The 18,394-nt window shown below is 64.5% G+C and overlaps 5 protein-coding genes across 8 annotated transcripts in view; 3 read left to right on the top strand and 2 right to left on the bottom strand.

Annotated features, from left to right (window-relative positions):
- Window positions 1-4,688, bottom strand: CHLRE_10g426450v5 (uncharacterized protein). The gene is made up of 7 exons (XM_043066562.1): window positions 4,455-4,688; window positions 4,075-4,173; window positions 3,656-3,793; window positions 2,871-3,284; window positions 2,417-2,615; window positions 1,900-2,125; window positions 1-1,586 (listed from the first exon to the last, which is right to left on the bottom strand). The coding sequence occupies exons 1-7, from the start codon at window positions 4,509-4,511 to the stop codon at window positions 650-652; spliced, it is 2,070 nt and encodes a 689-aa protein (XP_042919959.1). The 5' UTR covers window positions 4,512-4,688; the 3' UTR covers window positions 1-649.
- Window positions 4,653-7,018, bottom strand: CHLRE_10g426400v5 (uncharacterized protein). The gene is made up of 3 exons (XM_001702674.2): window positions 6,578-7,018; window positions 5,908-6,032; window positions 4,653-5,654 (listed from the first exon to the last, which is right to left on the bottom strand). The coding sequence occupies exons 1-3, from the start codon at window positions 6,971-6,973 to the stop codon at window positions 5,339-5,341; spliced, it is 837 nt and encodes a 278-aa protein (XP_001702726.2). The 5' UTR covers window positions 6,974-7,018; the 3' UTR covers window positions 4,653-5,338.
- Window positions 7,019-7,124: 106 nt separating this feature from the next.
- On the top strand, window positions 7,125-10,079 carry CHLRE_10g426350v5 (uncharacterized protein). 3 transcript variants are annotated; one of them, XM_043066560.1, is made up of 6 exons: window positions 7,125-7,414; window positions 7,670-7,841; window positions 8,075-8,186; window positions 8,500-8,609; window positions 8,900-8,967; window positions 9,140-10,079. In XM_043066560.1, exons 1-6 carry the CDS (start codon window positions 7,185-7,187, stop codon window positions 9,288-9,290), a joined length of 843 nt encoding a protein of 280 aa, XP_042919957.1. In that variant the 5' UTR covers window positions 7,125-7,184; the 3' UTR covers window positions 9,291-10,079. The 3 variants fall into 3 exon arrangements, with proteins under 3 accessions (XP_042919957.1, XP_042919958.1, XP_001702558.2); XM_043066561.1 differs by having other exon boundaries at window positions 9,140-9,962; XM_001702506.2 differs by having other exon boundaries at window positions 7,178-7,414.
- Window positions 10,080-10,128: 49 nt separating this feature from the next.
- On the top strand, window positions 10,129-13,294 carry CHLRE_10g426335v5 (uncharacterized protein). Of its 2 annotated transcripts, none has more exons than XM_043066559.1 (7): window positions 10,129-10,315; window positions 10,393-10,433; window positions 10,526-10,572; window positions 10,736-10,745; window positions 11,011-11,161; window positions 11,535-11,746; window positions 12,123-13,294. In XM_043066559.1, exons 1-7 carry the CDS (start codon window positions 10,243-10,245, stop codon window positions 12,174-12,176), a joined length of 588 nt encoding a protein of 195 aa, XP_042919955.1. In that variant the 5' UTR covers window positions 10,129-10,242; the 3' UTR covers window positions 12,177-13,294. The 2 variants fall into 2 exon arrangements, with proteins under 2 accessions (XP_042919955.1, XP_042919956.1); XM_043066558.1 differs by having other exon boundaries at window positions 11,011-11,170.
- Window positions 13,295-13,738: 444 nt separating this feature from the next.
- CHLRE_10g426292v5 (uncharacterized protein) overlaps window positions 13,739-18,394 on the top strand; it is an 11,456-nt gene continuing 6,800 nt past the window's right edge. Inside the window, exons 1-12 of the mRNA XM_043066557.1 lie at window positions 13,739-13,982; window positions 14,167-14,263; window positions 14,477-14,556; window positions 14,785-14,841; window positions 15,221-15,366; window positions 15,655-15,721; window positions 15,934-16,019; window positions 16,415-16,511; window positions 16,828-16,968; window positions 17,296-17,367; window positions 17,652-17,772; window positions 18,117-18,190. Of these exons, the coding sequence (XP_042919954.1) occupies window positions 13,851-13,982; window positions 14,167-14,263; window positions 14,477-14,556; window positions 14,785-14,841; window positions 15,221-15,366; window positions 15,655-15,721; window positions 15,934-16,019; window positions 16,415-16,511; window positions 16,828-16,968; window positions 17,296-17,367; window positions 17,652-17,772; window positions 18,117-18,190 (1,170 nt within the window). The 5' untranslated portion in view covers window positions 13,739-13,850. The remainder of the gene's footprint in view (window positions 13,983-14,166; window positions 14,264-14,476; window positions 14,557-14,784; window positions 14,842-15,220; window positions 15,367-15,654; window positions 15,722-15,933; window positions 16,020-16,414; window positions 16,512-16,827; window positions 16,969-17,295; window positions 17,368-17,651; window positions 17,773-18,116; window positions 18,191-18,394) is intronic.

The following is an 18,394-nucleotide window of genomic DNA, read 5'->3' as shown; positions in this document are numbered from 1 at the left end:
CCTCCCCCACAATTACAAGACTGGATGTCGCTTGAGGTTCGCGCACATAGGAACGTCGAACTTGAAGCGCGCGTGGCACAGGCGTGGCAGATACGCCAGCGCACGCACGCACGTCCACCTCCAATCCGCGACGGGCGAGATGTGTGCCCCGGCGCTGCGCCCGTGCCAAACCCAACGAGGTATTGCGAAGCCCCCGTGATCCCATTGCAAGAGTGTCCTTTGACGTTCCGTGGACCAACCCTTACTCCACCAGCATCATGCCTGCCTCCCTGGGGGCACCAATGCCTGCCTCCCTGGCGGGCACAAATGCCTGCCTCCCTGGCGGGCACCTGCCTTGCAAAATTCTACTTATTTGCTGGGCCAGGTCCAAATTGTACCGTGTCGTTTATACATACAGCGAACCCAAACATGAGCCTACTGAACCAGCAGCACACAACGAGCCCCGCTCACAACGTGGGGATACCCGCATTCATTCCCAATGGTATCTCCGACAACTCCTAGACAAGGACCGTGGATGACATCTTGAGGTGCCTTTTGATCAGCTACCCTGCTACACAGAAGCAAAAACAGCCGGCCACGTCGTGGCTGCACGCATCCCGGAACCCGGCGGTGTCACGGCCGCAACCCTGAACTCCAATACCCGCACTCTCTAGGGCAGGCCCAGCGGCGCGCCGGCGGCGGCGCCGCCGCCATGCTGCGCCGCCTCCTGCTGCGCCTGTATCTCATGCTTCAGCTCCTCCACGACGTCCGTGGTCCGTACGGCCGCACCGTACGGCCAGCCGCCATCGCCCCACACCGCCCGCCGCGCCTCCGTCGCCACGTCCGCCGCCGCCGCGTCCGCCGCCAGCTGCCCTGCGGCGCCCGCCACGCCAAGCGTCAGGCTGTAGCGCTGTTGCTGCTGCTGCCGCTTCTCATCTGCCGAGGACGTGCTACTGCCGCCAGGAGCAGCAGCAGCAGCAGCGGCAGCAGCAGCGGCAGCAGCAGCCGAGTGCCCCCGCACCACGTGGGCGTGCGCGTCAGCCACTTCGTCCGCAATGGCTGCGGCCACACGCCTGCGGGTGGCTGCGTCCAGACCAGCCACCCCGTCAGCCGCCGCGCGGCCGGCGCTGCGGCGCAGCTGCACAGAGCGGCTCTCCTCTGCGCTGCTGCTGCTGCTGGTGCCGCTGCTACTGCCGTTCTTTGCGGCGGCGGGCACTGGTACTGCCAGCGGGCCGCCTAGCCAATCAATGCCCTCCTCCGACACGGCTGCTGCAGCCGCCGCCCGGGCACTGCTACTGCTGCTGTTGCCGCTGCTACTGCTGCTGTTGCTGCCACGGGGCTGCCTGGAGGCTTGGGCCACCGTGTTGCCGCCAATTAGGGCGGCATCACCGGCAGTAGCAGCAGCGGCCGCAGCGGCTGTAGCAGGCGCGGACCCGCGCTCCCCCTCATACGAGGTGTCGGCATCGGCATCGGAACCCGTGGAAACGCTGCCGGCGGCGCACCAGCTGGCGTGCAGGCCGGCGGCGGGGCTGATGTTTCCCAGAAGCAGCGCCGCCGCCGCCTCCAGTTGCTGCGGCGTCAACGGCTCCTCTGGCAGGCCCGCGAACCTGTGTGCGTGATTGTGGTGGTAATGGTGGCGGCGGTAATGGTGTGGGAGCGGAGGATGTCAGATGCACAGCGCGAGTGGCGGCCTGATGGGCAAGTATTTGATGACCCGATAACACATGTCGAGCGGTGCCAGGGCATAGCCTTCACGGTACAACGGCTTGTGTATGTGCGTGTACGGTATGTGCGTGTATGTGCGTGTGTGTGTGTGTGTGTGTGTGTGTTTACATCAACACACGCACAGACGTTCCCCAGCCTCCACTCCACTCCTGTCCTTCCCAATGCACACACACACACACACACACACACACACACCTGTTTGCCTCCAGCATCCAATCGGCCGCCTCGCTGCCGGACGCATCCCCCGAGGCTGCCCAGCCCCAGTCCACGCCCATGCCCACGCCTGCCTCCCCACCACGCAGCCCCAGCCCCAGCCCCGCCGCCGGCCCGCGGCCCGCTGCGCCGTGCACGCCCAGTATGCTTGCGGCGCGCGCCAGGCGCCTCAGGTGCGGCAGCTCGGGCGGCACCTGCTCCGCGGCGGCTGCAGGGACATGCGGGGAAGGATCAGGGAGGAGGGGGAGGGTTGTCACATGCCCGAGCCCGAGCGAGACACAACAGGTTCCAAATCCCAAGGGGGAGAAGATACCGTAGAGTCAAGGAGGAGGGGAAAGCAACGGGAGAGGCGGGGGCCAGGCGGCAGCGGCGCCGCCAACGCGGGGGCCCGTCCCAGCACCTTGACCTGCAACTACCAGTAGTGCAGCCACACGCAACCCGACCTCTCGGCTCTCGCACTCCCCCCCCCCCAAACCTCCCTCCCCTGCGGGCGCCTCACCCGCCCCCGCGGCGTCCGCCTCCCGCGCCAGTGTCATGTCGGCAAAGTCGGGCGCCAGCAGCTCGCCCCAGGCGCCCCTGCCCCTGCTGCTGCCGCCGCCGCCGCCGCAGCCGTCCAGCCCGTCCTCTGAGTCGCTGGCTGAGGAGAGCGACCGCATGGCCGCGGCGTGGTAGGGGCTCAGCAGCAGGCCCGGAATGTCCTGGGGTGGTGGGCGGGAGGTGCAGAATCAGAGGGTGGCCGCGCGTGAGGGGAGCGCGGGCGAGGGCGGGGGCGGGTGAGGGGAAAGCGCATGGCTCCGTGTATGGCAGAGCGCGGTGTGCCAACGCCGAGCGCCGGGCTGTGGTCCGGAGTCCAACCATCATTCACCACACCGCGACTCAACCTACACGGCATGCCCCCCGAAACCCACTGCCACTGCCACACACATCTTGACCCTGCTGGCCCCCTCACGCACCATGCGCCTCCACGACTCGTCCTCGTCGCTGCTGCCCCCCAGCGCGCGCTCCCGCAGCTGCGCCATCATCGCCGCATGCCGCGCCGCCGCATCGCCACCGCCACCATCTCCAACACCACTCACACCACCACCACCGCTGATCACGAACCGCGTCGAGGCCGCACGGCCGCCCGCGCCACCTCCACCTCCACCCCCACCACCTCCACCCCCACCCCCACCTCCACCACCTCCACCACCACCACCACTGCGCATGTGGCCCGCCGCCACGGGGTCCAGGGAGCCGTGCATGTCGGGCCCCAGCACGGCGGCGGCGGCGGCGGCGGCGGCGGCGGCGCCCGGCGGCAGGTGGGGGTGGAAGGGGTCGTCCTCCAGGGGCGGCGGGTGGAGCGCCAGGTAGTCAGCCGCGGGGCCGTCCTGTGGGCGTGTTTCGTGTTTCGTGTATCGTGTGTTTCGTGTTGTGTGTGTGTGTGTGTGTGTGTGTGTGTGTGTGTGTGTGTGTGTGTGTGTGTGTGTGTGTGTGTGTGTGTGTGTGTGTGTGTGTGTGTGTTGTGTGCGTGTTTGGATTAGGGGGGAGGGTGGTGACGGGGGGCGAGCAGGAGTGCAAGAGGGTAAGGAGCGAGGCGGTGAGGATGCTAGGGTGTGGCGCATGTGGCCGCCGCCAGCCGCGTGTTTTGCCTCGGGCACGCGTGTGAAGCCCCTGTCATCAGGGCTCCTGCCGCCTCCCATGCCACGTCCTATGCGGCTGCTAGATAGCCCCGGCCCTGGCCGGCTCGCCGCTAGCTCACCACCACGTGCCCGGCGGCCTCGCCTCCGCCGCCAGTGCCGTCGTCGTGCCAGTGATGGCCCGGGTGGCGCCACATGCCGCTGGGCTCGTCGTCCTTCTGGCCGTGGCCGTGGCCGCGGCCGCGGCCCGTGTGCTTGTCCTGGGGAGGAGGAGCGAGGAGGAGGAGCAGGAGGGGGGTTGTAGATAACCGCCCAAACCAAAGCGAGGGGGTGTAAAGAGGGAATGGGATGGGATTTTTGCAGCAGTACGGTAAAACTGGGTGTGGTACACATGCTTTGGGGGTACTGGTGTAGCGGGCAGCGGCAGCATGGAGCAGGGGCAGCATGGAGCAGGGGCGGGGAGTGGGGCCGGTGGGGGAGGTGGCCAAGCGAGGGTGCTTGCGTCGCGTGCGGCTTGGTCGCTTGGACGGTCTGAACTTGCCTTCCCTTTCCCGCCGCTGGATATGATCTTCTCCAAGAAGCCGGGGAACCTGTGTGCGCCGGCGCGGCACAGACGCGAGGTGCGCACGGTTGGGGCCGCCTGTGGCGAGTCGTGTCGTGTGCGGCAGGAGGTTGGAGGGAGCCCGAAAGGTTTGAGCAGTCCTTGCCTGGGTACATATGGACGCATGGGCCCTGGACGCCTTCACAATAAGCAGTAGGGCTTGAAGGTAAAGGCGGGTTCCGGTTGCGCCCGATATGGCAATTCGTTCCTCTAACGCCCCCAGGCTTGACCTCCAACCCGCGCGCTGGGTCTCGCTCCCTCTAGCAAGAGTGTCCCCTACTTGCTCTCGATAAAGCTGCAACTGAGCAGCACAAGCTCACCAGGCAACGCAGAGACGATAGCGACGCACACAGTGTCGGCGAGCTCGCGAGCTTCATCATGTGCTTGTCCTAGCCTTTTACAGCACTATAGAGATGTCGGATATCCCTTACAGAGCCTTGCAGCGGCTCCTCCTCGCCCTCCAAAGTGAATTGTCGGTAATCGGTATGCGCGTAAGACGCTTTCGGTTCCGGAACTCGGAAGCCAGCGCTTTACACAGTTGTCGTGTGACAGCCTTGATTAGGGACGGCACAACAACAATTATGCAAGTGCACCCAAGCGCCCATGCTGCAGCAACAGCGGCGACCGACGCACCGGCACACACCGAGACGGTTTGAAGTGTGTTCCCCGTGGGCCATAGCAGCCCGAGCTGTGCACATCAGCAGTTCCGTAGCACGGTTTCTCGTTCGTTTCAAGCTGTAACCACAGCTGCACGCGCACCAAGTGAAGCCCCCTCAGTCATACAGCCAGGCCAGCACCAGCCCGTACGTCTGCCCCCCTACCTGGCGGCTCGGTCGGGCCGTCGGCGCAGCCATGCTCGCAACAGCCACCCCAATCTCGTCTGCGCCCTGAGCTCCCTCAAGCCCTGGCAATAACACGGCCGTGCATCTCTCCGCCGCCTCGTGTGTCACCGGCTGCATGCATCTCATGCATCGATGCGCGCTTCCAGATGTATGGCAACGCCGTCACACGGCCGTGCACCACCACCGCCACCAACCTACTGTATACCTCCTCACACCCGGCCGCCCTCGGGGCCGACCTCCGCCCACCCGGTACCTGCACTGAGCACACCAGTCATACTGCCCCCCCCCCCCCGGTCCACTACCCCTTGGCTTGACGCACCACCCACACCCGCCTGCCCGCTACTCCTGCGCCCCCTCCTGCACTACTGCGCCTTCTTGCCCTCCGCCTTCTGCAGCGAGCGCGTGTACCGCATGTCCAGCTCAAACGCCTTCACCACATCCTTGCCCGTCCAGCCGCCGCCCGCCAGCCCGCCGCGCCCGCGCTTGTACGGCAGCCGCGCCACCTCCTCCCCCTTGTCGTACAGGATGAGGGCGGGCAGGCTGGGGCTGACGGCGCTGAGGTCCAGCCCCAGGCGCTGGGCGGTCTTGGTGAACTCGCCCACGTCCAGGGCGCCGAACTTGAGGCGGTCGGTGGCGTAGCGCGCCGCCAGGTCGGCCACCACTGGAGCCACCAGGCGGCTGCAAGGGCGGGCGGGGTGGGGGGGAAGGGGGTTGGGGGGAGGGTGCAGGGTTGGTGGAGGGGGGCGGGGAGGCAGGGGTAAGGTCACGAGGGATGTGCGGGTGCTGAAGCATGCGTATGTTGCAGCGACACAGCTGTGGCACAGAAGAAGACCCCTGCCCCGTGCATGCGTGCGTGCGACTGTGTGCGTATGTGCGACTGTGCGCGACTGTGTGTTGTGTGTGTGTGTGTGTGTGTGACTCGCCCACTCACCACTCGCGGTGGTAGGGCGCGTAGTGGTAGATGACCCAGGTGGTGTCGCAGCCGGGTGTGCGCACGTCGTCCAGCACCGCCTCGGGCGTCAGCTTGTCCAGCCGCTCATGCAGCGGCAGCATGGGCTGGCAGGGGAGGGAGAGGGAGGGAGAGGGGGAGGGAGAGGGAGAGGGAGGCGGGGGGTTAAGGGGTTGGGGTGGCGGGGGAGGCAGAGGCGGGAGAGGAGGCGGGGGGGTCAAGGGGGTGGAGTGGGGAGAGGCGCAACGGAGGAACGGAGCCGGTGTTTCTTTGATCTCTTGCCCCTGACGCAACGTGTAGGGTTTTGCCCGCTGTGCCTGGTAGCACCCAAGGTTGCGTATGCAAGGCCGTAGCGGCGTACGGAGCGGCATGGCCCTTGGCCCTCCCAGTCCCAGACGGGCAGCAGCAGAACACCGGCCGCCGGTCCCCGACATACGTCCACCACACCAAGACCCCAGCCCTAAGCGCCCGGCTCAACACAGCAACACTCACTCGCCCTGACTGCGGCGAGCGTCACATCTCACGTCCCTCGATACCCATGCTGGGCACCCGCAACGCACTCCTAAATCCCAAACCCAGCCACCTACACACGCACACGCGCACACACGCCCATCCCAACCACAACCCCTACACACACCACATGCCTGCCCACCTGCGGGAACAGCAGGTAGATGAGGAGGTAGGCAATCACGTAGTAGGCTAGCAGGAAGGGGCTGCATACCAGCGCCATGACCGCCACGAATATCTGGGCGTAGTCAACCAGCGAGGCGATGGCCGCCTGCCGGGAGCGTGCCTTGTAGGCCCTGAAGAGCCCGTACATGCCGCACAGGAAGCCTAGGTAGCGCTCCCAGCTCTCAAAGTCGTTGACTTCGCCGAAAATGAGCATGTTCTGGCTCGCGAGCGGCTTGTGCCGGTAGTTCTCGCGGACGACGACATAGGTAGCTGTCAGCGCGATGTTAAGTGCATAGTAACCACTACCTAGCATAAAATTGATGTCATCAATCCAGGTCAGTGGACGTGCAGCCTTCGGTGGACTCGCGCTTGCCATTTTGCTAGCGAGCCTTCAACCCTTTCAATATCTGTAGTGTTCAGTTCTATTACTACTGTATAAGACAGAGCCAAGCATGTAACTCAATTGCCAACTCTAGAAGGCCTCATGCAATTTAGTGACTTGCTCATGCTGTTTCTTGGTTTACGCAGCATCGCTGCCCCAACCTGGATACTGTAACCATACGTCTTTATTGACATCAAACAAAACAATGCTAGCCCAGGGCGTGACGAAGGAAGCAGGTCATGGCATACGGCGTGCACCACACCGCGCACCTAGTGCGCCTTGCAGTTCGAGATCCACAATAGTCACACGTGTCTCAAGCGCACCAGGCGCGCCCTCGCCAGCGAACCTGCGACAAGCGGGGCCAGTGGATGCTGCGCCGGACTACAAGCCCATCGACTCGCAGCCGCTGAACATCATTGTGATGGCGCTCTTCCGGTGAGCCGTGAGGGGTTCTTGCAACTTACGCACGTCGTACAGCGTGGCGGGTAGTCGCACGCAGCCAGCAGCAAGAGGGTGGTTGACTGGTGGTGGGTGGATGCGGACGGGTTTCGACACGCCCCTGAGATGCTACCCTGAGATCCACGCCAAGCCACGCCGCACCTCGCAGCTGTCACTCGCTGCGAAGCGCCCCAAATCCCACGCCATACAATGCGCAACCTGACCCAGAGCATCCTTTATTTACGAACGCAGCCGCAAGATGGTCGAGGCGCTGGGCTCGGACTCCAAGCTGTCGGGTTACGACGCGATCATCGACCTCACTCGCAAGCTCAACACCAAGTTCCGCACGGCAGCGGAGACACAGGAAGCCACTCGCGGCATCCTCAATGCGCTGTTCCCCTCCTGGCTGCCCGGCGCCTTCAAGGTGCGGCTGCGGGTGTAGACGTGGTGGGGTGCAGCTGGGCAGCGGAGTAGAGATGGGGCGCGGTGCCAATGCCAATGCGGGGAAAGGTGCACGATAGGTGGTTGATGATGGGTGAGGAGCAAGGCAGTTCGCAGTTCACTGGATGCATTCCCTCGCACCATCCTGCATGAGCGGTCAGTTCCATGGCCACAGCTGCTGTGCGCACAACGATGTGTATGTGTGCCGCCCATCAGGTGATGTTCTCCCGGCCGCTGCCCGAGTTCTCCTGCCGCCTGAACGCCTTGGCCACAGCCATGACCTGCCAGTGGCTCATGGGCCCATGCAAGGTCAACGACGTGGAGATTGGTGAGCGCGCTCATGTAACGGGTGAAAGAACAACTTGCGAAAAGGCAGTGTCCTGCATGGGATGGCTGGGTTCTGCAGTTCCAGCATGGGCGCTGGACTGGTATTAGCGAGGCGTGCCGCGGCAAGATGGCGGTTGGGATGAGGACAGTCCGGTCCGGGCGGTGGCGAGCCACGTGGCGCAGATTACCGCCGCAAGTGCCCTTGAAGCGCTGACATCCTCTGTCCCTCTCCTTGCCGCCCGCCGCCTCCTTCCATACCTGCGTTTCAAGCGGTCTTCTGAACTAACCAAACCTGAATCTGAATCTGGATCCAGACGGCGGCAAGGTGGGCACGGGCCACGGCGTGCTGGTGGAGCGCTGTCGCTACCTGGAGCAAGCGGGTTGCGCCTCCGTGTGCATCAACAGCTGCAAGGTGCCCACGCAGGTGCGTGCGTGCGTGTGCGGGTTGGAATCTCCACAAGGAGGGAAAGCCGATGGTGTCTGGGGCTTAAGGGGCTAGCGTAGCAGGTGCTGCGCTGTAGGGCGAGCCGCGCTGGCTATAGCACTGCTGCATTCATCGGAGTGCGCAAGAGGCTGAAGGTGTGGGAATCGCGGTAGTGAGGTATATGCTGCCGTCCTTGAACTGGAAGATTGGAACCGAAATAGCTTTCAGCTTCTCCTTCATCTCCTCTGCCCTGTCCAACATCGCCACCCCACCGTGCCGACTCTCTTCAGAGCTTCTTCGAGAAAGACATGGGTCTGCCGCTCACCATGACGCCCAACTATGACGACTTCAGCTGCCAGTGAGTGGCGGGTCCTGCATGACGGGTGCGGCTGGAGAATTAGCAGCAGCTGCTGCTGCAGCAGCTGCAGGCTTGGCTGCGCAACGGCAATACTCAGTGTGCAGTGCTTGGTACAACAGCATGGTTGACCTCGCTCGGCCATGCCTCGCCTGTGCCACCGCCTGTGCCGCAGGTTTTCCTTCGGCAAGACGCCCGACCCCGTGGACCGGGACCCCGCTTTTGCCACGCCGTGCTTCACCCAGTGCCCCAGCAAGAGGTCCCGTACGCCTGTTTGCGGTGGCATCGAGCTGCCGTCCATGCCGGGGGCGGCTGCGAGCCCGTAAACAGGCAGGAAGTGCGCGGGGCTGCGGCCGGGGCCGTTGTGGTGGCGGCAGGAGGCTTCGGGGGGCACCTCGCGGTGCGCTTTTGGTTTGCCATGCTGGGCTGAAGATTTGATGTTGCTGTAAGGAGAAGAATGTATGATGCAGGGAGGTCTGCAAGTGCACAGAAGTGTGGCGCAAGGCTGGGGTAAGCTTCAGCGTTGTGCAGTTTTGGTCGCGGTTGCCATGGAATCGTGTTCAGATGTACTTCGTATGTATGTGGAATGGGTGCGGTCGTGGCCATCACCGCAGTTGCCGTTGAGCAATACTGTCTTCCTTAGTGCTTAATTCTCGAGGATTGTTGTTGCCTGGACGCACGTGACCGTGTCAGGGCGTTTAGTGCCCGGCGCTAGGCTCCATGTTGTGTATAGCACGGATACGGATGGGGCTAATGCCTGCACCGCAGGACCAGATGAATCTAAGACGCGATATAAGTGTAGGAATGATAATTGGGCGGCTGAATGCATCGGGCGCTCTGCTTTAAGAGGTGTGCGGGAGTTGTGGGAGGGGAGTCGCTGTGTGGGCGGTCGGGCGAGCCGGGGTTGCTGGCAGCGCTGGCCCCACACTCAGGGAACTGCGGGCAGACCGCCCTCAGTCCTGAACTGAACTGCGAAGGTATAGCAATCATCTTGCGCTGCTCCTCAGCCCGCATGCGCAGGCCGGTGCGGCACAGATTTCAGGAATCGAGGTCAGACCACACTTCTTCAAAAGCAACTGGCTAATATATCTGCGCATTTGTAGAATAATAAACCCAATTCGGGCCAAAATTGACCAAAGTCTTGACATTGAACGAATACCGGTCAACGCAGACTCGCTGGTATTGACACCGAGCCCCGGGATAATTAAGGACAACTAGCAGGAAGTGTCTGAGCTGGCCGTGTAAGGACCGTTGGTGCCGCGGTTCAGAATCAGCGCGATGGCGACAGAGCCCCTCTTTATCAGCGGCATTAGCCACATCGAGCGGCGAAAAGGAGAGCATATTCCACCAGGTGGGGTTGCACGCTTGGCCGTCCCAGTCGTCGCCGCTCGGACGTGCAATTGAATTCACGCTCCTTGCCTCGCACAGACGCCCTCGTGGAGCTGTATCAACAGCACAAGGCTGAACAGGTGGGATTGAGCGTTGTCTGGTGTCGTTGACTTCGGTGTTGGACCTGGCAGCACGCATGCTGACTCCTGTGTTCGGCGCGCTCTACACACAGGCGCGCATATTGGCGCAGGCACAAGCTCAGGCGCAAGCACAGGCAAAGTGAGTCATCACATCGAAGTGAAGCCTGCCTCGTGGGGAGTGGAGCCTGCCGACGGTTCTGGGGCGTGTTTCGAGGCTCCCTGTGGCGCCCGGCAGCAAGCGCCTGACCTACGTTGTTGTATAGTGACTAAAGCCCTACTCCCCCGCACTTATCTGACTGCAGGGCTGCAAAGGTGCGGCGGGCTTATGGATGGAGCCAGGCAGCAGCGCTTGGGGGCAGGCCTGCGGCGGGAAGCTCACTGGACACTGGGCGTGTGGCGAATGCCGTCCACAAGGGGTAGCTACGAGAGGCGACACGCTATGAAGATTATATGTCAGGCTGTGGGCTCTCGTCTGGGGGTCTCTCTCCACAGCACATACGGCGACCTAACACAGCAACGACGCCCCCATCATCCTACACATCCCTTTCCTGGCACCCCAACACACCTCGCGGCGCAGGCGGCGGACGGCCAGCTCACTAAGGAGCAGCTACTCGCGATCATGGAGGCGCAGCGCACCTCTGCAACAAAGGTGCCCATCGGGCGCGGGTCCGCGGCGGCGCCGGCGGCAGGCGGCGGCCGCGGGGGGCATCACCACCACCATCACCAGGGTAGGACAGGCAAGCACACGACTGGCTTCGCAGGTTTGGGGGCTGGGAACTTGGGCACGGAGCTTCGGCTCGGGGGTACGAATAGCTATGCAGTAGCACGGGGTGCTGGGACTCTTGGCTGGCATCCTCCAGGCTGCCGTGTGTTCTGGAGCAGCTTGCTGGCGCCCGGAGGCCGGCGGGATGGGCGTCGTCACGCCAACAGGACGGTGTGGCTGGGGCGAGCTATGGCTGGGCTAGCTTCCGATCAGGAGGGGGGGCAGCGGGTTGGTAGCTACGGGAGGCCTACCTTACAGGCGCCGACCAGACGGTGTATGGTACAGCACAGTGCCCTGGAGGCCTGATCCCCCATGCGGCACCCGTGTCTTCAACGCAGGCGGCGGAGGGCGCGGGCGTGGCGGCGGCGCGGCGGCGGCGGCTCGCGCCAAGGCGGCGGCGGCTCGGAAGTACGCGGACGACGACGACGATGAGGCGGACGGCACGGACCAGTGGGTGCAGTGCAGCCTGTGCCAGCAGTGGCGCCAGGTGCCTGACGAGTTCTGGCAGGAGATCAACAACGCGGACGAGGACGAGGACTGGACCTGCAAGGTGCGGGGTGTGGTGTGGTGTGGCGGCAGGGGGGTTGGGAGGCAGGGGCAAGGAGGGAGGGTGGGAGGGCAGGCAAGGTTGTACCTACCAGCCCAAACTACACCAGACCAAGCCAAACTAGCAGGAGGGAGGGGGAGGACGAAGGGAGGGAGGGAGGGAGGGAGGGGGAGGAGGGAGGGCAGGGGCGGCAGGTGGCAATAGGCTGGGCGGAGCAGTTGGGGCTCTGCGGATGCAGAGCGGTGCGGTGCATGCGCGCCACACCGGCCTTCAGTAGCCCCCATGCACTCCTCAGGCCTCTGCAGGTCCCGCCTGCACACGCCCTCAACCGGTTTCACAACCCACCTCACCCCACCCTCCTGGGTGTGGTGTCCCCCAGGACGCCAAGTGGCCGGTGGTGGACTACGAGCCAGGCACGCCCGCCTGCTGCTGAGGGGCTGTGGGGCGGCGTGTGTCGGGTCCGTGCGTGTGCGTGGTGAGGTCTGATGTGGTGTGCGGTGGGCAGGGGAGGGGAAGGTGTGGGGGCTGGAAGTACCAGCCCAAACTGAACTAAACCAAGCGAAGCTAGCGGGGTGCAGGCAGAGGCGGAAGATTGAGGCGGTCGGAGGCAGTTGGGACTTCCATTCATGCTGCTGCCTGCAAACAAGGTGATGAGACGGACCTGCAGAGTGGGCACGCGCGGGAGCCGCGGCAGCGGCGACCAGTACGGCGAGCGGCAGTGCGGAACGCTCGGCGCACACGTGCAGCACCGGTTGGCAACGTGTGAGGTTGAGGGACCGCGGTGCCGCTGTAGCGCTGGTGCCGGCGCGCCGGGTGGCGGGGAGGCCGGTGTGCCGTGCAGATGTGGCTGCGGCTGTGGCAGGTCGTGGCTGGCTGAGGCGTCGCGGAGGGCCGGCGTAAGGGTGGCATTGCTGTTTGGAGGGTGGGGGAGGTGGGGCATGCCGGCAATCTGAAGGCGTGGATCCCGCCAGACACGCGGCCGGCGCTGGCGCTTGTGCCGGTGCTGGTGCTGGCGGTGTGCAGCAGTGGCGCGGAAGGCGGCATGGCAGGGCGCACTGACAACTGCATGTGTGTGTAGGCGCGGACCCGCCTCAGGGTTGGGAGATGATGAGGGGTGTCGAGCGAGTGGGGCGGCGGCATCCAGCTGGCACGCAAGCACACACCCAGCACGAGCGCAGGGTTGGTGGTTGCACATACAGAACTGTGGACTGCGGGCGATGCGATGGCGCATACTAGTTGGAGAAGGACTTGACTACCCGTAGTCCTTGCTGCTCTTCCGTACTGTCGGATTGGGCGGCACGGCCGGGGCTGTGGAGGTGGATGCGTTGCTGTGGTGGAAGCGGCCGGCAGGGGGAAGGGAAAGGTGCTCCGGGTGGGGGGAGGCGTGGCCGCGTGGCCCGCGGGTCTGCAGCCCTCTCGGGGGTCTCCTGCTCTCTCGAGCCGATGCTTTTGTTGTGATTTGTGTGTGGTGTCGAAAGCGGCAAGAGCGGAGCGATAGAAAGCTGTACCGCATCTACGGAAGCGGATCGGTGTGAAAACTCAGCATGTTCTTCCTATATCTGTCTGCCTTCCACGCACTACGATAGCTCGCGTGCGCCTGTCCCTATGATATGATGTGGTAATCTAAAGGAGAGTTTGCAGCAGGCTTGACGAGCATTCAGCACAGGGAGCGGGCCCACCGCGAGTTCTCATCGGCGGTGAGTCTCGGAGCCGCCGCTGCTGCTGCCTGCTGCTGGCCTTGCCGCGTGCTATTGCCCCCCGGCCTGTCACCGCATTACCTGAATGCGTACCTGCGTGTGCGCCAGTGAGTCTGCGTCTCTTACATATTGCGGCCCGGAGTCCTCACTGCCTGAGCCTCACTCGCTCTTGTTCGCATTGCAACGCGCAGGTGGTCGGGGCCGCGGCGCAGTGGCGCTGTAGGCCTGCGTGCACAGCAACCCCCCCGGCAGCAGTGCCCATCCGTTCGCTTTCACAAACCGGTAGCAGCACAAAACACATAGCAGCAAGCCCGAAACAAACGTAGCCGCGCCCCGAGCCCTCTCCTTAGTCTCACACGCCTACCACCACACCCAACCCACCAGCCCCCACCGATATCACACCACCTACCATGCGCGGCTCGGGCGGCAGCGGCAGCCGCCACTACCGCGCCCGCGCGCGCCCGCACTTCTTCCCAGACCTGGACATGAGCGGCATCCTGCAGCCTGCAGACCCCGCGGAGGGCTGCTTCGTGGCCAGCAAGGTGCGGGGGGGGGGGCGGGTCGGGGCTGTGGGACTGGGTGTGGGGGCGTGTCAAGGAGAGAGCACAGAGCTGCTGCGTATGCGTTACATTAAGTGTGTGGGTGTGCTCGACATCCTCCCCGCCCCCTTAACACACCTTTCCCGGCTCCCTCCTCCTCTCCCCCCCTCCACCCCCCCTCCTCCAGGTGGTGGCCACGCTGGGCCCGGCCTGTTCGGACGTGGACACCCTGGCGCGGCTGCTGGAGGCGGGCATGACCGTGGCGCGCGTGGACCTCACGTGGGGTGAGCTCGAAGTCTGACATTTGGATAGGTAGGAGGGAGAGGGAGGGGGGACAAGGGCAGGGGGACGGGGAGGGGAGGGGAGGGGGCCGAGCAGGTGGTGTTGGGAGGTGGGCGATGGGGATGGAGCAGGGAGCTGGGGGGGGGGAGGCGTCGCGGGGGCCACGTCTAAATAAACCTGCTCCTGCCCGCCTCTTACCCTACCTCCACCTGTAGGCCCGCTGGATTACCACAAGCGCTCGCTGACCAACCTCAATACGGCCATGAAGCGCGTGCGCCGCATGTGTGCGGTCATGGTGAGAGTTATAAAGAAGTGACATATGCAGTCGGCGGGGCGGGGAGGACAACTGCGAGTTATTTTTTGTTGACATCCGTATGGGACGTCGGCGGGGGCTGCATGTCTGTAGCATGGGGGCACGGTCGACAGCAGGCTTCCGCGGGACATCATGTGTGGCGCTGGTGCGGCATACATATACAGGGATGCCAGTATGCCACACACGCCGCACGCACCGCACGCGCCGCAGGTGGACACGCTGGGTCGCGAGATGCTCATTAGGCGGCCCTTCAGTCTGGGGCCCGACGTGAGTGCGGGGCGATGCGTGCGGCAGATCTCGAGGGGCGGTCGGTGGCGCTGCCCGGCGGCGTGACCCGACGTAGGGGGGGCTGAGGGCGGTGCGGTGCATGCGGTGTCGCGATGAGCGCGGCCCTGCCTGATGCAGCTGGAGGCGGGCGGGGCACTGCAGCACTACAGCGGGCGGGGCTGAACGTTGGAGGAGCTTGGGCGAGCGCTGCTCAGACGCTGAACAGTGCTCCTGCTCCCCTCACCTCCCCACCCACCCACCGCACCCCCACATTCCCCTCTCCTGCTCCGACCTGTCAACATCATCTCTTCATAATTGGTCCTGCATGAAACCCGCCCCACCCCTCTTAACCACCACCCACCCGCCCGCGCCCCCCCAGGGCTGGCCCCAGCACGAGTCGCCGTTCAAGGTGGCGGCGGGCAGCGGCGTCACCATCACCACGTCCGAGGACGCCGCCGCCACCCCCGCGCTGCTGCCCATCACCTACCCAAAGTTCCCCAGCCTGGTGCAGCCGGGGGACATCGTGTGAGCGAGTGCACGGAGCGGGGGGGGGGGGGGTTGTAGATACCAGCCCAAAGTAAACCGAACCGGGGGGGGAGGGGGCAGCCATGCATGGAGAACGGAGTGGTGGGTGGGAGGAGGGGAAACGGGCGGAATGCTGTGGGATGGAAAGGACAGGAAGGGGAGGGGCGCGCGGTTGGGTCCCACTCCTCACTCTCAACTGACCATGTTGGGCTGGCGATAGTGAGAGGTAATGCAAACCCCTCCCCCCGTAGAACTGGTGCCCGCCCCCCGCCACCCACCCCCTCGCAGCTACATCGGCCGCTACATGGCGTGTGGGGCGCCCGAGATGGCCTCGCTCTACCTGCGCGTGGAGCAGGTGGGGGGCAGGGCGTGTGCGTGTGAGCGTGCGTGTGCGTGTGCTCCTCCTCCCACTCCCGCTCCCCCTCCTCGCCAACATCCCACTCTTCTCAGTGCCCGACACAGCCTGCCACACACCTACCTGCGTTGCTCCCCCATACCCCCGCCCCCTCCCCTCACCACGCCTGCCGTCACCACGCCTGCTGCCCCTGCCCCTGCTCTCACTGTCAGGTGCACGAGGCGGCTGGCGAGGTGGTGTGTGTGGCGCTGAATGACGCCGAGCTGCACGGCCTGCTCACCGTGTTCAACCTGGAGAGGTGCGGGGCTGGGGGAGGGAGGAGGGAAAAAGGGGGAGGGAAGGAGGGGGTTAACTTTGAACCAATCCCGTAAGGAAACAGTCGCGCTGCAAGGAGAAACTGCAGCCGCATATGCGAGCTGTGGTAAGGGGGAGGGAAGGAGGGGGGGAGGGGAGGAGGGAGGCGGGAGGAGGGAGGAGGGAGGAGGGAGGGGAGGGGGGTAGAGGGAGGCAGGGAGGGGGAGGGCACCTACGCCCACGACCTGCCTCTATTCGTAAGACCCCCCGCTCCGCATCTTACGGTACCTTTCCATCCCTAAGTACACGCCTCCCCCGCCACCCCACCCCCTACCCACCGTCCCCACCCCACCCTCCCCGCTCCCTCCTCTTCCCCTCCTCCCCCCCCTCTTCCCCCAGGTCTGCCTCCGAGCTGACCAGCCTGCAGTCCGACCTGCCCGTGCTGACCCAGTACGACAGAGTGGCGCTGAGGGACCTGGCGGACACCGGATTTGAGGTGTGGGAGGTTGTGTGTGTGTGGGGAGGTTGGGGGGAGGTTGGAGGCGGTTGGGTAGGTTGGGCGGTTTGGGGAATTGCGTGTGTGTTCGGGAGTGTGTATGCCACATGCAAGGGAAATACACGCACCGACACACCCGCCACACCTGCCGCCCGCCCATTGCGCCCCCAACCAACCCATCATCCCACACACACCACACCACACACCCACACCCCTACCTCACGCCCCCCAACACACACAAACACACATCTACCTCATGCCCCCCCCCCCTAACACTCATACACACACGCACGCTTACACCACACCTACCATCCAGATTGACTTCATCTGCATCAGCTACTGCCGCTCCGGCGTGGACGTCCGCGAAGTGCGCGCCTTCGCCGAGTCCGTGCCCGCGCTGGCGGCATGCGGGCTGGTGGCCAAGGTGGAGACACGGCAGGCGCTGTTCAACTTCCGGGTGAGTAGGGTGTGTACAAGGGTGGAGGGGAGGGAGGGGGAGGGGGGGATGCGGGGGCGGGGGTTGAGGCGGGGGAAGGGTCACATGCCTGAGCCCAATGAACACGTCCCAAGGGTGAGGGAGGGGTGGATGGGGAGATAGCATGAGGGGGTTGGGTGGGGATCTACTGGGGGATGAGAGGGTAATCAGGTGAGGGGGTCGGGGAAGGGGGAGAAGGGGACGGTAGTCCATTCCGCTCTCAACCACGCCAAGACGACACTACGCCCAACCCCAACCCACCCCCGTTCCAACCCCCACTGCCCACCCGAACCCACCCCAACCGCTCAGGGCATTCTGGAGGCCGCTGACGGCATCACCATATCACGTGGGCTGTTGGGTTTGGACTGCCTGCCGGAGAAGGTGCGGGGGGGGGCAGGGGGCGCGGGGGGGATGAGGGTTCAGGGTTGAGGGTGAGGGGTGGGCAGAGGGAAAGCGAGTATTTGCTGCAAGGAGACAGTCCAATGTTTTCGCGTGCCTTGTCCATCCCACCTCCATCACCCCCCGTTGGTCACTTGCTCTTGCCATCAACACACTGAAGTCGCTACCCCTCCCCCAGTACGCGCACTCCTACGCCTGCTGTCTACTTCGCTACACTTCTCTGTACCAATCTTTGGAACCCCGCTGCCCCGCGCCGCCGCCCGCAGGTGGCACTGATCCAGAAGTCTCTGATCTCGGCCTGCAACCTGGTGGGCAAGCCCGTGGTGGTGACGCGCGTGCTGGACTCCATGGCCGACATGCCGCGGCCCACACGCGCCGAGGCCACGGGTGAGTTAGATAAGAGGGACAGGGGTGGGGGTTGGGGTGGTACATACCAGCCCAAACTAAACCGAACCAAGTGCAAAAGAGCGAAGGGGTGGGGTTGGGGGGAAGGGAATAAAGCCGTTCATGTGGAGAACCGAGTGGTGAGACCACGCAAGTACGAAGTGCCAGCCAACGTCACGTCCAGTGGGAACAGCGGGGGAGGGGGAGGGGGACGGGGAGGGGGAGCAGATGGCCTCGCCTCGCCGACCGGTCGGATCCCAACGTCCTCCCTTCCACACCCAACCACCCCAACCACCCAACCACCCAACCACCCCACCGATCCCAACCTCCCCCCAACCTCCCCCCAGACGTGGCCAACGCGGTGCTGGACGGAGCTGATGCGCTGTGGCTGGGGGCGGAGACGCTGAGGGGCAAATGGCCGGTGGGTGCTGGCACGTGCCTGCTGGGTACGTGTGTGTGTGTGTGTGTGTGTGTGTGTGTGTGTGTGTGTGTGTGTGTGTGTGTGTGTGTGTGTGTGTGTGTGTGTGTGTGTGTGTGTGTGTGTGTGTGTGTGTGTGTGTGTGTGTGTGTGTGTGTGTGTGTGTGTGTGTGTGTGTGTGTGTGTGTGTGTGTGTGTGTGTGTGTG

Source organism: Chlamydomonas reinhardtii, chromosome 10 (assembly GCF_000002595.2).
Source record: "Chlamydomonas reinhardtii strain CC-503 cw92 mt+ chromosome 10, whole genome shotgun sequence".
NCBI lineage: Eukaryota > Viridiplantae > Chlorophyta > Chlorophyceae > Chlamydomonadales > Chlamydomonadaceae > Chlamydomonas > Chlamydomonas reinhardtii.
Note: the sequence above shows the minus strand (reverse complement) of the source record. Positions and strands in the feature narration are given on the sequence as shown.